General features: G+C 30.9%; 1 protein-coding gene across 1 annotated transcript in view; it reads left to right on the top strand.

Moving 5' to 3' along the window:
• The window catches only part of LOC148285007 (zwei Ig domain protein zig-8-like), a 146,959-nt gene that overhangs the window by 92,164 nt on the left and 34,663 nt on the right, over positions 1–20,132 (top strand). Inside the window, exon 2 of the mRNA XM_088231344.1 lies at positions 17,785–18,329. Coding sequence (XP_088087470.1) covers positions 17,785–18,329 — 545 coding nt within the window. The remainder of the gene's footprint in view (positions 1–17,784; positions 18,330–20,132) is intronic.

Raw genomic sequence — 20,132 nt, 5'->3', positions numbered from 1 at the left:
CTTGTATTATGTACATATATATACTTTTTCTGATAGTTACTATCAAATCGATATCTAGTAACAAATTTGAGCCATAGAATATCATTTACGGACAGACACCCTTGCTTTTTAAAAAGTTCTGCTACCTCTTCCTTATCAATTCTAGCTGATCTCTTGATTGATTTAAGAGCTAAGTTTCGTTAAAACAGATTTTTTTATATTGGTTTTACAAAAAAAATATTATGATTATCATTATAATAAAATTTTCTCAACTTCGACGCCCTTCATATAAGTCACTCAAAGATAAATCCCACAATTATGCATGTAGCACCGCTCAGTTAAAGGTAACTGCCTACTTATTTTTTTAAAGTCAGGAATTAAAAGAATTATTAGTACAACGTTTTTCAATTTTAACATCAAGGGTTAGCGACACTTCTTTCTACAATGTTTAAGTATTTCCAAATGCTTGCAGACTGGCTGGATTTTCTCACTCAGTTGATCATATTTAAATTTATTTCAACAGAGAGAGTAAACGTTTTTGAGAAGGGAATATGGAAGTCTAGGCATTTCCAGGGCTTATGACCTGTCATTGGCTGGTTTAAGTGGCACACTGTCTTACATTCTCCATTCTGCCCATGTTTGAACATCCACATCCTTTTCCTCCATTTCCTTCCATCTATTTCCTCAACTCTTCCATCGGTTGACTTTTGTGTAGTAAAACAGCTGAAACCTTTATCACGTGGGTTAGATTCATCCGGCTGAACCAGCCAATGACAGGTCATAAGCCCTGTAAATGCCTAGACTTCCATATTCCCATCTCAAAAACGTTTTCCCTCTCTGTTGAAATAAATTTAAATATGAACAACTCCTTAGGGAGAAAATCCAGCCAGTCTGCAAGCATTTGGACATACTCAAAGATTGTTGAATTACTACCTGGTAAACGAAGAAGTATAAAAATTGGAAAATTGTTTTCAGGCGTTGCCTAGTAGGTGATTTGGTTCAGCGGGATGAATTTGACCCACGTGATAAAGGTTTCAACTCTTTTACTTCATAAAATTCAACAGATGAAAGAGTTGAGGAAATGTGGATTTTCAAACATGGGCAGAATGGTGAATGTTACACAATGTGTAAAGTGGCCACTTAAACCAGCTAATGACAAGTCACAAGCCCTAATAATGCCTAGACTTCCACATTCCCTTCTCAAAAACGATTTTTCTCTCTGTTGAAATAAATTAAAACACTTCTTTCTTTTGATGGGAAAGGACGGCACAAAATATTAGTTAAATAAAAAAAGATTGATCACTTTCCCTTCATGTAACTGATGATCGAGATATTGCGCCCTTTTCTCTATCGGGTCCGGGTAGGACGATGATGATATTGACAACATATGTTTTAGAGTAGGAAGTTAGTGCTATGATATGAAGTTAAACCAGGAAACGATTGATAGGCGAAGAATTTGTCACTTGAAAACTCCAATACTATCCCATCGACAAATGCCCCGAAAAAAGAGGCCTTTTGATAAAACTGCCGCGATATTTCAAAACTTTTCTAATCCTTCTCACCTCCTCTCCTGACACCCGCACCAAATACGGGTACCTTAGTTTTCCAGGGGCGGTTTCTATAGGGTAGTTTGTGGAATTCCTTAAAAACTATTTAACTGTATATTGAAAAATTTAGAAGTTTTCACTTACGCAATTCAAAATCTTGGGTCCACTATCTGTGAATTATTAAAAAATGATGCGATTTTATAAAAAAGCTTAAAAAAACTAATTAAAATAATTAGACAACTGGTGGAATACTGGTAGGAATTTTATTTTATTCGGAATTTTTACAGCTATTATATAAAAATAAGTTGAAATCTATTAACAATAGTAAAGCCAATTAAAAATATCCACCTTTAATCTTATAATACAAAATATATAAGTAAAAAAAGAAAAAAAACTTTTAAAGAAAAAACAATTGAAGTGCAAAATTCAAGTAACTCTAGATTTTCTAATAATTTAATTTTGCACAGATGTAAAACAACAGCAGCGTTAAACCGTTATACGTACATAGGTAAAAAAAACTTTAATAAACTTCCGGAAAACTTAAAATCTATAAAAAATTATCAAACTTTTAAAACTAAAATTAAAAAACATTTAAGACTCACCCCTTCCTAGACTCCATACCAAAGAATGTTTATTTTTTATTTTTAATTTACTTTGTTTATTTTTAATTTTAATTTTGATTTACTTTGTTTTAATTTACTTTGTTTAAAAAAAAAAAAAAAAGTGAAACTCTCTAAACACAAGTATCAACTTTATTAGAGAGGTAGAAACGTTATACTATATAAGATGTTCTGTATATTTACCTATTTTGTATTTCAAAAATGTATTTTGTAAAAAAAAAAATTATTCAATAAAAAAAAAATAAAAAAAAGAGTTAGAGGATAGAAATGCTGTAGCTGTTGGTGCAGTGGTCAGCGCGCTTGCCTACCATGCACTAGTTCTCGGGTTCGATTTCCGACATGGTTGACATGAAATATTTATTTAAAAAGATGTTTTATCAGTTTGACCGGTCAGTTTGAGAAAATTATTCCAGGTATTTTTAATTTTGTACAAAGTTTGAATTCGCAAAAGTTGGTAAAGGATCATGAAATATGTCCATTTTTGCGGACTAGAGATGTATACTATGTAATAACTGGAATTGTATATAAATTACCTAAAATAAATACTATTACTCAATGGAAAAAAGGAAAAAAAGGAAAGAGGAAAGAGGAAAGAGGAAAGAGGAAAGAGGAAAGAGGAAAGAGGAAAGAGGAAAGAGGAAAGAGGAAAGAGGAAAGAGGAAAGAGGAAAGAGGAAAGAGGAAAGAGGAAAGAGGAAAGAGGAAAGAGGAAAGAGGAAAGAGGAAAGAGGAAAGAGGAAAGAGGAAAGAGGAAAGAGGAAAGAGGAAAGAGGAAAGAGGAAAGAGGAAAGAGGAAAGAGGAAAGAGGAAAGAGGAAAGAGGAAAGAGGAAAGAGGAAAGAGGAAAGAGGAAAGAGGAAAGAGGAAAGAGGAAAGAGGAAAGAGGAAAGAGGAAAGAGGAAAGAGGAAAGAGGAAAGAGGAAAGAGGAAAGAGGAAAGAGGAAAGGAGGAAAGATTAAGGAAGAGAAAGGTGATTCAAAAACACTGCAGTAACATCTTTGATGGTGGATAGGAGATGATTCCACAGTCAATGTACACTATGTTGCATTGCCTAAAAATGAAGGCAGTTTAATATCCCGTCACCTGAGTGCTCGCAACTCCAGGTAAAATACGCATAACATTAATAAATTCGCATTTTTATAGCTTTAGTAGGCCTTTGGTTTGAAAATGTTGGACATCTCTGTTTCAGTCTACCAGAATTAAGAATTATTTCACACGGAAACGTCTCGATTCTTTTAAAAGTTTTTGTTCAACTTTTAAATGCGGTTATTTATTCTGTGTCTGCAAACTAAGTAAAAGTTTATTTCGAGCAAACGGGTTTTTGCGCTGATGGTAATTTTAGGAAGCCTACTCACTGAATGGAAAATGGATTTATGCTTCTAGAAAACAGACGCCGGGAAATATAAAACTTGCAAATAAAGAAATTGTTATTCAAAACGGGTCGTTAGTACTGAATAGAATCTGTACTCAAGATAATTGAATCGGTCATTTGAGAAATACCATAAGTCAGCGAGTCCAAACATTTCAAAAATCGCATAAAACTGATTTTTTTAAATAAAATTTTGAAAGAAATGTTTACACCTAAATTGACTTAAAAAGTAGCTAAAATTTTTTTTTATTATCATGAATCTTTATTTAAAAAAAAAAAAAATGTTTTTTTAATTAAAAACTTTCAACCTATGTTGTTTGTCTAATGAATACTATTTGAGCAAGGTAATAAAAATCATAATTTTCAACTTAGTATTTAATTTGAATTCTCAAAAATAACTCATTGTCATACTTTTCTTCTCGCTTAGTGGTTAGAATATTAAAAATGGTTGCATAGAGCATTATTAAATCATAGAAGTATAATATATGTTTTTTGCTGCCCATGCAACATAAAAAATGCCTTTTTTTTACATTTTTAAATAATGTCTGGTTTGTAACATGATCTAAAATAAAAGATGAAGGTCTACCTTTCCAATTTCTTTGCGATAAACATTAAATGTAGTAGTATTGTATTTTAGAATGTGAATGCAGAGCATACAATAACTATCAGTTGCCGCAAGTAAATCGTTTTTTGCTCTAGAATTTCGGACAAATGAAGATCTTGCATGTAATCAATAGCAAAAACTTTCTGTTGGATCCTTCTAGCATAGTTTGGTAACTGCAGACAATTTCTTTTAAAAAAAATAACATCTTTCGTTGTAAGCCAAGTTAACGTCTTTTAGATGCTTTTATATTGTCATCAGCTTTTACAGACATTTTAATATGTTGCTGGTTTTATATTAATAATTTATTTTAACAGATCAGATGTTAAAACTCATCAAAAACTGAAATAAATCGAATCGGGTTGTTGTCCCGTGGCTAGTTTTGCGGACTCACGGATCAGAAGCCCGATGGTTCGAACCCGACTCATTTCCAATTTGATTTCCATTTTATAATAGTGAGTTTTTTACAACTCGTTCAAAATGGCCACCAAAATTTAAATATCTGGGTAAATTATAAGAACACTAATATTTCTTTTTTCCAAAAAAAGCAAAAACAGAGAGAGTCAATAGCAAGTGTTAATTGTCAAACCTCATGAATGCGCAGTGAAGTAACAATATAAGTCATTGACTTTTTTTAACGAAAGAATGTGCTTTCAATTAAAACCGACTTTAAAAAAAAGTCATCTCCACCAAAAACCAGATTCGTGGGGTTTTTCAAATGGCTGATTTAATTTTAAACATAAAATTAGTAATGATTTTGTTAATTAATTCAAATTAAAAAATTATGTAGAAGCTTGGTTTTTTTTAATAGTCAGAAACATTATCATCATTATCACGTAACGTTTTAATAGGATACGATCTGGTGTTAGATTATTTGCCAATCGAATTTTGAGCATGATTCTTCTTTTGTCAAGGCTTATAAACTAACACTAAATCTTTACAAAAACAAATGTTTGAATCACGAATTTGGTGAATGTCCACGTTAAATACAAAACTTGTTTTACTCAAAGAAAATATTAAGTTACATTAAAGAACAAATATATACTTAAAATACGTCAAACGCATTAATAAATTATATTCAATGTTTAAGCCTTGTGAAAAGAAAATAGTAATGTTCAGAAACCAGTCGGCGTATTCAATTTATTTTAGCAATTTTAGCCAATCTAAATAAGTAGTTACATGATTTGATGTGGAAAATCATAAAACTATTATTTTTACTTACAAGTTAAATTGGTTGATGTGTTATCTGCGGTGTGATTAGAGTTTTTGCTTTTGTAAATAGAATAAATATTTAAGATTCCCTGTTTAACTATACTTTTTTATAAGAAATTTTTATTTTATACATGGCGTTTCATAAAAAATCATAAAATAGATTAAAAAAAAATACATAATAGTAGAATTATTAAAAAACATCATTATGAAACCTGCCAAATTAATTTTCCGATGCCAATATTATCAATATGAGTTAAATTGAAGGAAATTTTAATAAAATACGATCTAATTAATTAAAACGATGTTTTTATTATCAGAGAGAAGATGCCTCCCATTACATGTTTTCCAATTAGTAAAACGCTCAAAGCTATTCCAGTTTCCGAACAAGGAAAAGGAAATATCGAACACCATTAATTGCCTTAAAATATAATAATAAATAAATTGAAAAAGTGAATATTGCATTACAGCATTTCTAAAATATTTTTTTTTTAATATATACGCTTTGATGTATTATGCAGATTATTATAAATGTATTCACATTTACTATTTTAACCAAATAGTTCATTTATATTAGAACTGATCTTATATTAACCCTTTCAGGGCTCTGATTACAGTGGGAAGTAGGAATTTATTTTTAATTTTATCTAGCAAGTAAAATTAACTTTTCTGTATGAAAAATAGAATATGCATACGATTTTTTCTTTTAAACATATAAAACTATAGGTCGCAACGAAGAAATTTTAAATGTTAATGCAAATTTTGGTTTAAATGTTAAAGTAATAAAATAATAAAAATACCAAAGAAATTTGAAACCAGGGACTGAAATTATACATTAGTCTACCAGACAAAACTAGACAAAAGACTCAGACAACCTTTACAAAAGATGTCAAAAATATCATCCTTTACAATAGAATATGAATTAAAAAAGAAAAAACATTTTGCAATGGTTGTCAATCACTAATATTATTATGGGAAAAAACGGGTTCGAATATGAGTATATTGATCAAAATAATAATTAAATGAGTTTGTGTACTATTTAATGTATATAATTATAAAAATGATGTACACTATGCAAATTAGTTTTTATAAAAAAAAAAAATATTAGGAAAATATATTAAAATACATAAATTCAATAAAAACATATATTTATGCTTACATTTACTTTAAATATTTCGAATAAGTTTTAAATCTCATGTATTTAAATTTTGTTAAAACCTTCGTATGTCCGAGAGGTAATTAATATTATTATGGGAACAGTAGTATATTAGAACTTGAAATTATTGTGGTACGTCTGCTATTTGTTTTATGTCTATATCAATAAATTGTTACTTATTATATTATATTATATTTATCATGTACTAGAACATAAAATAAATATAATTTAAATGAATGCCTCGACACGGGTTATGCCCAGTGAGTTTATATAAAAAAAGAAAAAGTATAATGTTTTATGTGAAATAAATAAAGTAATTCTCTGAAAGTGAAATTTCCGGCCGTTAATTCTTAGCGTAAAGTATCACATATTGTAAAAACTAAATGCAGTATTTTTGTAATTAAAATTCGATTCCATTAACCAATTGATGAACTTGATTTTTCAACACGTTTTTTTTTATTGGTTATTTTTTTTTGGCATTTTACAAAAGGTTTATAAGTTACAAATACAAAAAAAACTATTTCATTAATCCAAACGAAAAATCCTACAAAGGCATGGCCTATGTGTGGGTATAGATTAATTTTTATTTTAAATTAAAATAAAATCTATTAGAAGAATATGATATATATAAAAAAGTTAAAAAACGAGTGCTACTATCAGAACACAATTATTTTGTCGCATTATGTATATTATATTCATAGTTAAAAAAATCTGCTGTTTTAAATTAGTATTTTGTGATTTCATGTATATTTTCCAATGTTTGCTATCAAAAATACAAATTCATGTTTCTAAAAATTGAATACATAAAGTAAAGCTCAATCACAATGACGGAAATAAATAACACAAATTGTAATAAATAATGTTTCGGATGGTTGCCATTTTAAAAGCTCTCGACGGAATAATAATTATATTTTTACAAAGCTATGACTGTTTGAAATTAGCTCTCTCGGGAGTTGATGTTTTTAAAAGTATTTAAAAAAAGATAGTAGTATTCCTGTAAAGGTAAAATTTCGAATTCTTGTATTGCCAGGTTAATGTGCCCCTAAGGACGAACACTAACTCTCCCTAATTTTCCCGAGTTAAATTGGCTTGAAGTACGACTGGTAGCAAAATTGAAATATTTTATAGCTAACCACAAACGAAATTCGTTTATTGAAATTTCTTGTTTTTGTGACATTAAATTAAATTTAATATTCAGCGATTATGTTTCAATGAATAAAAAATATCTCAAAAGTATCATCTCTTGTTAAAATTACGAATTTATCCGTATTCAAAAAAATAAAAGTTCAACTGTGAAAATACAAATTAATGTAGTTTATAGGTTAAAATACAAACACTGAGTCACAAAACCTATCAAATCTATTTCAAAACTCCATGGCACTTATGTCTTAAGTGAGTAGCCACAGTGACAGGTCATAAGCCCTGTAAATTCCTAGAATATTCTCTATTAGATTTAATCATTGTTGACTGAATATTTCTGTCAAATAAATGTAAAAAGAAATTAATAGTTTTACGTTTTATTTTTAGTTTTACATTTCGGCTACTTGTAAGTGCTGCTTGTAGTACAATGTATTTAATGCTCGTATTTTTATCGTGCGCGTGCGTAAAAAAAAGTTTTTGATATCCAATTTCTTTCTCATTGTTTTAATTTCTAATAAATCATGTTGATTCTTTTTAACTCTTGTGTGGCTGTGATGTCACACAAGTCGACATAGGACATAAGACTTGATATATCTCTCTTATTTTTTTGACTGACGAATTCGTATTTTTTGTAATCTTCAAATGAACATTTTCACACCCGACTTGGAAAGTAAAATTTGTAAAACGATGCCAAATGTTTATTCAAAAAATATTTGTCCTTGCTACGCGAAGAATGAATGTCCGCTAATTTAGCGACACATCTATACATATACCTTATACAAGAGAGAGCACGAAGATATAAGTCATAACAAGAAAGACAGAGACGCTGTTCTGCGGCGGGTGTCGTCTAAAACAGATTTAGCCTTCAGTTGGTTAATGACAATGATAGGGGGCGCACGCGCGTAACATGAGCGGCGTTTTTTTGATTTTTAATTCATTCGCTACAACGGGGCTAAATTATATGTTTATTCGCATAAGTTATGGAAAATGAATTATTAAACAGTATGTTTCCATGTTTTTCATTTTTTTCAAATGTCTGAACTTCAGAATATTCCGTATTTTACTAGTGGTAACACGATGTTACATCACCGCGCGCAAAGGGATTATTTACCACAGTCTTTTAAGAGTTAAGCTCACTGGGCACAAAAAATTCAACGATATATAATTTATTTACGAATTTTATCGAAGTTCATAATAAAAGGTTAATTCACCGAACGCAGTTTAGGAACAAGAAATTTTAATGAATTTCCGATGAAAAGAAATACCCAAAAAGATGGAATGAAAGTAATTCGAGAAAGAGGATCTGCACCAGTTGTTGGCAAAGGGATTTTAGAAATTGACATTATAAAGCGCCCTTCCGTTCTCAGAGTAAATACTTTGGACGTTAATCAGCAATTTCCTTCTTAACTCATCGTTAAATGTAGTTGGTGAAGGAAAAGACGGATGGAGGTAATGAATGACGAGACTTTGAACCACATTTCGGGGGAAAGTTGTTAAACTCGTAAAAACCCTTATTTGAAAAGCACACGGTGCACTAACAAACAGATTTCAACTAATTAAAAACGCAAAACCAAAAGTATTACATATACATTTCAAATAAACCGCGTTATCTCTATATTTAGTATTATTAATTGTTTAAATTATTTTTTTACCCAAGTATGTTAAGTATTAAAATCCCAAAGTTATTATTCCATAGATATAAATATTGTTATTATATTATTTCAAATTTTGTAATAGAACATTGTTATGTGAAATGTATTTCTGTTTCTGTTTATAAAAGGCTTTTGTGCCGTGTACACACTAAACAATAAACATAAAGCATTTTTTGGATCATAAGAAGTATGAAAATTGGAAAATTGTTTTTAGGCGATACCTAGTAGAAGGATTGGTTCAGCTGAATGAATCTTACCCACATAATAAAGGTTTCAGTTTTTTTACTTCACAAAAGTCAACAGATGGAACAGTTGAGGAAATGTGGATGTTTAAGCATATTCATAATAGTAAATGTTACACAGTGTGTAATGTGGCTACTAAAACCAGCCAATGATAGGTTATTAGTCCTAGACTTCCATATTCTCTTCTCGAAAAATGTTTTCTCTTTCTTTTGCAAAAAATTTAGACCAAAACATGTATTTTTAAGTGAAAATAATGACTTAATTTGAATTCCTGAACAGTACATTTTTTTTACGAAAACAGCTATTTTTAGCATTTGATGTAATAAGTTTAATATTAATATTAAATTGGAGAAAAATCACCGGAAACTCCTACGACATTTTGACTGGAGATGCAGATATATTAATCTAAATAACATGTCTTCTTGCAAAAAGACCGCTTTTTTAGTCTAAAAGATCACCGTTTGCTGTTAAGCATGGGACATTCTTCATGACATACTAAATGGGTGCCTTGGTAGCAGGCTCTTGTGTCACAGTTATCATTTTTAACTTTTTTTTTTATTAAAAAATAAATATTAGTGTTCTTTTAATTTACCCTTATATATCAATTTTGGTGGCCATTTTCAGCGAGTTGTTGATACTCACTATTAAAAAATGGAAACCAAGTTAGAGTAGAGTGGGGTTCAAACCCCAGACCTCTTATCCGTGTGTCCGCAACACTAGCCACGGGACCACAACCCGATTTAATGCCTTCAGCTACCGCACCCGTCACTTTCGAGCTCTTTATTTATTGTGTCAGCAGCCAACATGAACTATGCCCAGAACTCTCCACTTATACGTTTAACTCGTTAGTTACTATTGTTTTTACTACGTTATTTGTTAGTATTACGCACGTTCTTCCTTCTTTTCGAAGCGCGATCTGGGACCTATGGCCGCGGTGCTAATAATTTGGAATTAACACTATATTCCTTTATCGTCATACAGAACAAAAAGAAAGTGATTGTACTACTGATCATGCGTATTTGATTTATTACAAATTAATAGTACTGCGGTGAGAGGTAAAATGAAAGCATTAAAAGTTTCTTTATGCTTGTTGTTTTCGCGGTTTAAATGCAAAGAAATATGAAATTTATAAGTAATTTGATTAAAAAATAATAATACTTAATTGGCAAAAATGAAGAAAGACGTAGGCTTTTAAAAATAGTTTTGGGTAAGAGGTGGGCGATGTTATTATAAGATCGTGTTTATAAATATAAATACTTATAGATATACGAGGGTCAGTCAAGAACTAATGTTACCTATTGGTATGTTCCTTTTAATTGTCAAGAAATTAAAATGCAATTACTTGGGTTGAAAACCACACTATTAACGATTAATCACTACTCATTTCTACAGTTTTGGTCCATCTCTTAACAAGAGCATGTATTCCATTGTGGTAAAAATAATACTCAAGTTGTCGACAAATTGTGATCACACTGCCTACTGAGAGAATGTGACACAATTATGTAGCTATCCGGCGATCGCCACGGTTTATGTAATCGACTCGCCGAATATTGCATGAAATTACTGCAGTCAACGGCCTGCCGGTGTTTGTCCTTCAGCTTCGTTTCGCGACGAACCTATCGTGCTGTGCTGACATCCACTGTTGCATCACCGTACACATTTTTTAGTCTTTCATGAATGCGAATGGGCGTTTTACTTTCTACATTCGAGAGTTCAACCACAGAATGCTGTCTTATACGAACATTGATATAAGCCATTTTGCAAGCAACTGCAGAGCTGCCACCTGTTGATGCAGAAATTTAATATTGAAGTAGATTGTAAAACAAGGTTTGTCAAATAGTGCCAAATGAAAATTTTTAAATGAACTAATTTCATTTATGAAAAAAATAGGAGGCATTAGTTATGACAATAGTCATCATACGCTTATCCTTGTCTCACACATACATAGGTACATAGGACACTACATTGTTAAACAACATGCAATGTATCTCGATTATGCGCTACAAGAAGATCAAGTGATCAGTTTTATGCTTCTGATGCAAGTCTGAAAATCATATCAATTTGCACTTTTATTTTAATTATGTAACCATTTTTTTCGACAATTTTGATGATTTTTTTTCATCTTCATATTTCATTTTGTGGTTTTAAAAACCAAAACATTTTTGACTGTTTTAAAATGAATGTTTTAATTTAATGTGTATACATAAATAAATAAATAAAATATTTGATTGTAAAACCATTTTTAAAAATAAATATTTCATGTTCATCTTTCCAGGGGTTTAATTTGGAACCTTAAGCATGACAGGCAAATACGCCAACCACTACACTACGAGGCAGAAATATTTCTATTGGTTTTTTTAAAAAAGATTTTTACTTGAGAGTAGTCATTGAGTTGAAAACACCCTTCTATTTTTTATTTAGTCATATGATTAAAATAGCCCAATACAATATTTAAATTTACACTTGTCCAGGTTTCTCGTTCTATTTTTTATTAATATAATTATTACAATTTAGAAAGAAAATATTGTGGTCTTATTTATTGAGATTTTATTTTAAAACGCAATTAAACAAAATGAAATTTTGTTAATCAGCGTTCCTTTTTTTAATTAATTAAAAACTAGTAAAAAATAGCAAAGCATTTACAATCTAATGCATGTTTTACTCAAAACATAATTTTATTTGATTCATTTTATAAATAAATGAATTGTAGGATAATTCACAACTTCTCTCAACCTGTTGAAAACGTGACAAAAACAGTAAAAAACGTCAGCATAAAAATTTAGCCTGCGAAAGCTTGCAAAATTAATTTCAAAATGGAATTGATATTAAATATGCTTTTTGCTTTTGAACCAGGCTTTTTTCCTCTCAAATTAAATAAAAAAACACCACCGAGTAAAGGTCTTGTTAAATTTCATAACTTTTTTATGCTAATAATTAAAAATGTGAAATAATACACAGGTACTCGTATTTATTTATTTTTCACAAATGATTGATTTATTAACATTTATTGAGACACAAATTTCAACTTTATGAAACTAAATTGAAGCATATCAAGACTCGCGCAGAGTGATGAACGCTGTTCGGATGATACATATAAATTATTTGAATTTCTTTTGATTAAAATTTCTTTGAAATTATTAATAGGCGCCGTGGCGCAGTTAGTAAGATGGACAACTGTGAAACTGGCGACACGGGTTCGATTCCCGCCAGTTGAAAGAAAAAATCTAAGAAAGATTTGTTTCTCAATTAGTCTGGGTGTTGTGGTGTATTTTTCATTACCTCCTGTCATATTCTCTCTATATCACCTGCTGACAAGCCTCTAAATAGAGGCTTAGCGGGTTATTCCTTTAAAAATATAAAAATATTAATAAGTGATTTAATAAAAAACAGATAAGAACAGTTTTTTTACGTATCGCCTAGTAAGGCACCGTTTGAATATGTAGGAAATATGTAGTTGAAAATTGGAGCTCCTACCCCAGTTAGAGATTGACAGAGAGGACACGAGGTTGCTGTTTGATGTTTATTTATTACAATGTTTGATGTTTATTTATCGGCAAATGAATAATGAAATATGTCGCACGAGTGTTATGGCGATTAGGAGTAAAAGTAATTGCACTTGAACTACATGCTGGAATTGAGTGACTTTGTCGAGCGGGACTGAAGTGAACTGAACTTGTTGGGCAGACTGACTGACGTTGCGTCCTGTGGTCTCTTTATTGACGACGTTCCTTTGTAGTTCATTTTTTCACGGTAGGGACGATGTGAATATTTTTTCAATAATTTTGGAAAAGACATAGAGAAGTGAAATTTGTCTGTAGTTGCTAACATTTGTTTTTAATCGGAATAGCTTGGAATGACTTTAGCTATTGTGCAGTTTTCAGGAAATATACCAGAATTTAAAATTTTATTTATCAGAATTTTCAGTGGAGACGAAATTTCTTTTTTATGATGCTTTTTAATAAAAGTGCAGATATTCCATCTACTCTAGTTGATGTTGTTTTTTAAAGTTCATTTATTACTTGTATTATTTTATCTTCTTTTACAGGGTTTAATTTGAAACTAGAATGCATACTTGCAGAATTTTCGTTATTTTTATCACTTGTATTATAAAATGTATTTTTACATTGTTTTATGAATTGGCTCGGGTCTTTAATTCGATATAAAAAACTAACCTGTCGTCATCATCTTCATTCCATTTCAACACCTAATGGTGCATAGATTACATTATTGGTAACCAATCGCAGAGTATCTTGATAATTTATTAATTATATGAACTAACGTTTCACGTGCAAGCCAAGGGAGATAAAATATTTTAGTGTAAAAGCACCTTGTTGAACATATGTAGATATATATTATATCAACCAACCATGTTTGACCCAAAACCTTTCGCATGATAGGAAAATGTCGCAACCACTATAAAACGAGGCGGACCAAAAGTAACTTGCGGTATTTTTTGGTTGCTTCACAATAGATCAAAAAGTTTCAATAATGAGGATTGACAAAAATCATATTGGTGACGCGAGAGAGGCGCAAAAGTTAATTCCTCAATAGCTTAGAGAGCGCGTGAACTGATCCAAGATGGTCCAACAAGGTTAGCCAACACACAAGTTATTAAGAACGTTTACTGCCACTTAATATATGATGGAAATCGACTCACCTGTTTTGAAATGTTCCCCGTCGCTCCACCAGATAATACATGCGGGAATGATGCGGATGTAAGGTTCTTTCTTTTTCTGCTTTGTGCATTAGTCTTTTTGGATATTGGATGCGGTGATGATAATAATGCTGACATTTAAGCGGTAACTTTATATAAGATAGCAGTACGAATATTATTTGTTGTTAATTTTTCATGCGGATCACAGAAGACTTCATTTGTTTGAAGAAAAAAATACAGCTGTCAGTTTTATTTGAATATGGAATTTGTGAATTGTTGCAATGCGGTAGGAAATGCCAGGATGCTCAGGTTCCTATTTCTCAAGGAAAAGCCAGCAACCAAATCATATAAATGGCAGTTAACATTCACGCGTAACCACATATATAATTTAATTTTTAATTTCATCGTGAAATCTTACCCGTTCTTGCTTGAATTTGGTTGAATATAAATGAAGCATCATGAAACATGCGCTTAAATGTATACGGAACGTGGCGCATTAGTTACGGTACATATTCAGAAATGTGCATTTTTAAAATGATGATAATTTTCTCAGTCGTAATGTTTGACTGAGAAATTTGCAGGAAAATTCCCAGTGCAGCGATGGCGGCCAGTAGACGACTACTCAAGGAATAATTTATTCGGGCCATTAAGCTAAACGATCGAGCACTTTAACATTGGAAATTACTTCGTCTCGAGAGAAAATGCGGAATACCTACCAGTTGAAATATTGCACAAAATGTTCCTAATAGGATTTTGCGACAGAAAAAAGCGACATTCAAAGACCCCCTCTTTGAAGCGTGCTGAATGGAAATCGATCAAGCGATGATTGATAAATCTGGTTAGCGGTGGTAATCTGCGATATTTAATTAGTTTCTCAAAGTTTTAAGACGTGTAAACAAACACAGAATAATGTTCCATGATTTGAGACCCTTCAAAATCAAACCACATCTTTGAAACATAGAAGGTTCAAAAGCGATTTTAGCGATACTTATATATTGAAGAAAATAATAATTATCCATTCTTGTATGCATCGTTGTGGGTTGTAGTCCCGTGGTAGTATTGTGGACTCACGGGCTAAAGGTTCAAATCAAAGTCAACCACAGCTCGATTTCAATTTTCCCAGCACAAAACAAGTTATTGATAAAATTTAAGAAACGGTCTGAAAATTTAAATATTTGAGTAAAGAATAAGAACTCAAGTATTTCCCTATAAAAAAAACATTATTTCTAGCAGGAATGCTGGATTACAAAATAATTGAAATTTTCGTCTTATTTTTCTTTGAAAACATTTCTATTAACTAAAATACACATACATAATCCAAATAAACTGATCAAAATCAAAAATATTTCGAGTTTGTCCAAATTTTTGTCGACAAGGACTGGATTCAACTCCCTGGGGAGGTGTTTATATTAACATATTACAACAGAGATGTAGAACATTTAAGAGAAGGTAATATTGAAGTCTAGGCATCTACAGGGCTTATGACCTTCTAAATATCAACATACGAAAGAATTGAAGGAATATAGATGTTTAAATATGGGCAGAATAGTAAATATTACACAGCGTGTAAAGTGGCCACGTAAACCAGCCATTGACAGGTCATAAGACCTGTAGACCTGGCGGCCTCCGTGGTGTAGTGGTCAAGACGCTTGACTCACGCACGGAAGGTTCCGGGTTCGATTCCCGGTGAGAACACAAAAATTAAAATGTGATTTTTCTCAAGCCTGGTTGTTCTGTAATATAGTTCACCATTGTAATTAGGCCTCCTGGCCTGTTGTGGTGCAAAAAAACGAAATGAAATGAAAAAAAAAACGAAATGAAATGAAATAGATGCCTGTTCTTCATCTCTCTTGTAAATGTTCTTCATCTCTGTTGTAATATGATAAAAATTAGTTTGTTTATTCCCAAAATTATACTAGAGCAAGATATCATGCATTAATTTACATCAAAGGGATAATTCGCTTTCTGCGGATAATATGGACCAATTTTTTCTGTGCATATTGGCAGCTAAGCAGCTATCTGTTTTCTATTCATTAAATTTTACTTTGCTTTAATAGTCAGCATTACGTTAAACAACCCGTAAAATAATGCAGATTATAATTGTCAAATAAATAAATAAATGAAAAGAACGAACATTTTTGTTTGTAAAGATAAAACAGTTTTTTTATTTACACGTATAAACCGATTTCAATAAAACATTTTAACGCTACACAAATAAATTTTCAATCAACATGTTTAATAATTACTTGTTAAGATAAATTTTGTCTACTGCTCTTCCGAATTTGAAATGAGCAGCAAAAGTAAAGAAAATTGTTAACGGTAAAGGGAGGGTGCTTTATTAATAAGACATGCTACTGTCATTGGACATTCTCAATCTAATGCTCAAAAATTAATAAATATAACGCGTCCATTTTAAGAAAAAACACACAAAAAAGTCGTTCGACATTTAAATATTTTTGAATTTAGATTCAGAGAATCCAATAACTATAGCATGTCCAATTACTATAGCACTCATGTCAATTAAAATAAAATCTCAGCTATGCGACATTGTGTTTTCTTTTATTTTATAAATTTATTGCAAATGTAAGTAAACATATTTAATACCAGGGAATATATATAAAACTCGTTAATAAAAAAAAAATACGGAGCGTTCTCTGGTTAGGATAATCTCCATCTAACATGGCTCAGCCTGTTCTAAGATGGAGATGTTTTATCTTTTAAAGTATAAGTAGTTCTTTACTTATGTAAAAATAACAACGAAAATCTGTAAATTATTAAATTAAAAATGCATAACTAATCAAATGGACGAAATAAATCATCGTTATTACATAAATATACAGTTTATATATGTAAGGATGTAATAACTGATATTTACATATAAGTTATTGTAAAAAAATACTTTTAACGCTTTCACTTATTTGTTTGACCAATTAGAGCTTTCACCCTCTAATGGGCATCTATAGATTGGTGATTATTATACAGTGTAAAGATAATTTATATAAAACTAAATACAATCTTAAGTGTAGTTACATTAAGAAATAAGTTGAAAGATATACAATACGCCATATTTTAATGGAACGGAGTGGGACAAATTACTGAAACATGTGTTGGCGGTGAACTATAAGGGAGGATTCTATTCTATGAAAAACATAAATTGTTTTATTACAATGTACAGGGTCCAACAAAAGATACTATTAAGGGTTAGTTTCTGAATTCTATCAGCTGATTTATTAAAATTCTATCGCGATTATTTTTTATCCTATTTATTTCTAAAGTTTCAAATCTATCAAACTTTGGACCGTTATGTCCTATATGTAAAAATTTATGTCTTTTGATTCGTCAAAATTATGATTTAAAAGTAAATATATGGTAAAAAACATAGTAAAACACATGGTAAAAAACATACTAAAAATGTAGTAAAAAACGTAGTAGAAAACATATTTAAAAAACTAAGAAAAATACGAAATAAAAACAAAATACACAGTTAGAAAAATTGTTAAAGATATAAACATATTATAGCGCATCTTGCTTTTCCATAAAAAAAAAACAAAATTATGTTGACCAAAAAAAAAATTTCAAACACGATTAAGTCATATATAATTTTCTATTGTTTCAGATTTTCTAAACCAAACGGCGCCACCTGAAAATACAACAACGACACAGAATCCATCTCAAGATGTCACCACAGAGACTGATTACATCTCAGAAACAACATTGTACTACCAAACGACAAGGATCCCTCATTTCCTTCGTCTCGGGAACCAGACCGTTGATATAAACAAATCATTCAAAGTCCCTCAACTGGAAACGCCAGCCCCAGAACTATCAGTGAATACAACAATCAGTGACTTACGAACCACTAAAAATAATTTCCTGACAATTATCGGCAGTAACACGAACGTAGATAGTGATTTAAATAATGCAAATGTGTCGAACGGTAGTTTAGTGATCGTTGCTAACGCAGACGGAGTCGTTACGAAGCCCAGCGTTGTGATTAGCAATGCAGGACACAAGTCCTGGCAAGGTACTAAGCATGAACATGAAGGCAGATATGGACCGAGGTTTGAAGATGCGCAGGTCGGCTATAACTCAACACTTGTCGTGCAAGCGGGTGATACGGCTCTCATGGACTGCAGAGTCAGTTTGCTCAGAGATAAAACGGTGAGTATTTTCAAAACACATTTTAATAATTGAAAGTAAATAAAACAGTTATAATAATGTTAATTTGGTAGAAGAAAAAATAAAATTCTTTATATTTCGACATAAGTTATATTGATAAAAATTCAATGTTATAGATTTTCCTGCAATATACTGTTTTTCTAAATTCTATTACGAGCGTTTCGAAGCGCTGTGAAGACTAATATAATACTACAGATCACGTGGTGTTAGCTATTGCGCCGGCAGTGCATAGGGTTACCATTTTTCACTAGGGTCTCGTCTGGACGTTCTGGAATTGGAATATGTAGAACAAAAAATGCAATTTTATAATGGATGTTTTGAAACATTTTATGTGGTGCTTCTTGCGAAAGAAGTACCGCTGGCCATATTTTTTCTATGACTTAATATAAACGTAATACTGCAATATTGATTCTACAATCCCTGGCAGCAGACGACATTTTTATCGGTCCTTTTCACTGGGCCAACATGAATGATATTACTTTTTCCACTAGGGTTTTATGAGCACGAATGGAAATTAAATACTCAATTAAAAGAAAGAGAAAAAAACCTATTTCTTTCACAGAACCTATCGACTTCCACTCTATCGAGGCAAGTTCAGCTTCTTTAAAACCCTAACCGGTCCAATGTCGAATCTCATTCGACATCGATTTTTTCCGTGAAATATTATGAAATATAGATAATAAGGCCATTACTATGTACATTTCAAAAATAAATCTCGTTTTTACTGCAAACCGAGTTATTTTTTTAAATAAAAAAAAAAGTTTCTATAATTTTCCAAAGTATTTATTTATTTATGCTTTATTAAGTTAGTTCATAACATCTTAAGAACTAACATCAACTTTAAATAATATTTCAATCTTTTTTATCAGAATTCCTCAATAACATATTTTTTAAAATTAATTTTAAATATTTAATTTTTTTCTATTTCCTTTATTTCTTCAGGTAACTCATTGTACAGCTTCAATCCCTTGTACAATGAGTTTTGAGATTCTGTTTTTTTCCTCATTGGTAATCTTATCTTTTTTTTACCCCTTGTTTCATATGTATGACATTGTTGGTTAAATTTTATTATTGTTTTTATTTTATTCATCCCCTTAATTATTTTATGTATAAAAATTGCCACACTATATTTAATTTGTTGCTTAGCTGTGAGCAAGCCAATTTTTTGTGAATTCTTTCTACATTAGAATATTTATTTCTTTAGAGTGTAATCCTCATTGCCTTATTTTGAAGAATTTGTATATTTTGAATTTCTCCTTCATTACATAAAAAATGAATGGAAAAACAGTAATTTATGTGTGGAAATATTATTGTTTTATATATAAGAACACTACTTTTTAAATCTATTACATTTCGTAGGTAATCTTCCCATAAATATTTTTTTTTGTTACATATTAAGTATATTTTTTAAAATTTATATAGTATGATATACGGTTAAAATCAATGTCGAATAAGATTCGACATTGGACCAGTAAGGGTTAAAGTTCTTTACATACATCAATTACTGTAAGCATTTGCCACGTTATTTTCACATTCATAATCAGTACTTCCGTGGAAGATTGTTGTTGATTAACAGTGTTGCACTGTGTTAGTTCAAATCGGGACATTATAGGTTTCATCGGGACGTCGGGACAGAGGGATCAATAACGGTGACAGTCCCGATATATCGGGACGGATGGCAACCCTACTCTAGCAGCGAACAGGAGAAGAACTGGTCACGTGGTAGACGGACTGGCCGGCAGGATTGTTAACATAGTATTGCGCAATAACAAAATAATACCGTTA

This window comes from Micrasema longulum, unplaced genomic scaffold (assembly GCF_059751315.1).
Source record: "Micrasema longulum isolate JH-2025_06_02 unplaced genomic scaffold, ASM5975131v1 h1tg000069l, whole genome shotgun sequence".
Classification (NCBI taxonomy): Eukaryota; Metazoa; Arthropoda; class Insecta; order Trichoptera; family Brachycentridae; genus Micrasema; species Micrasema longulum.
The sequence above is the reverse complement of the archived record's forward strand: the minus strand, read 5'-3'. Positions and strand labels throughout refer to the sequence as shown.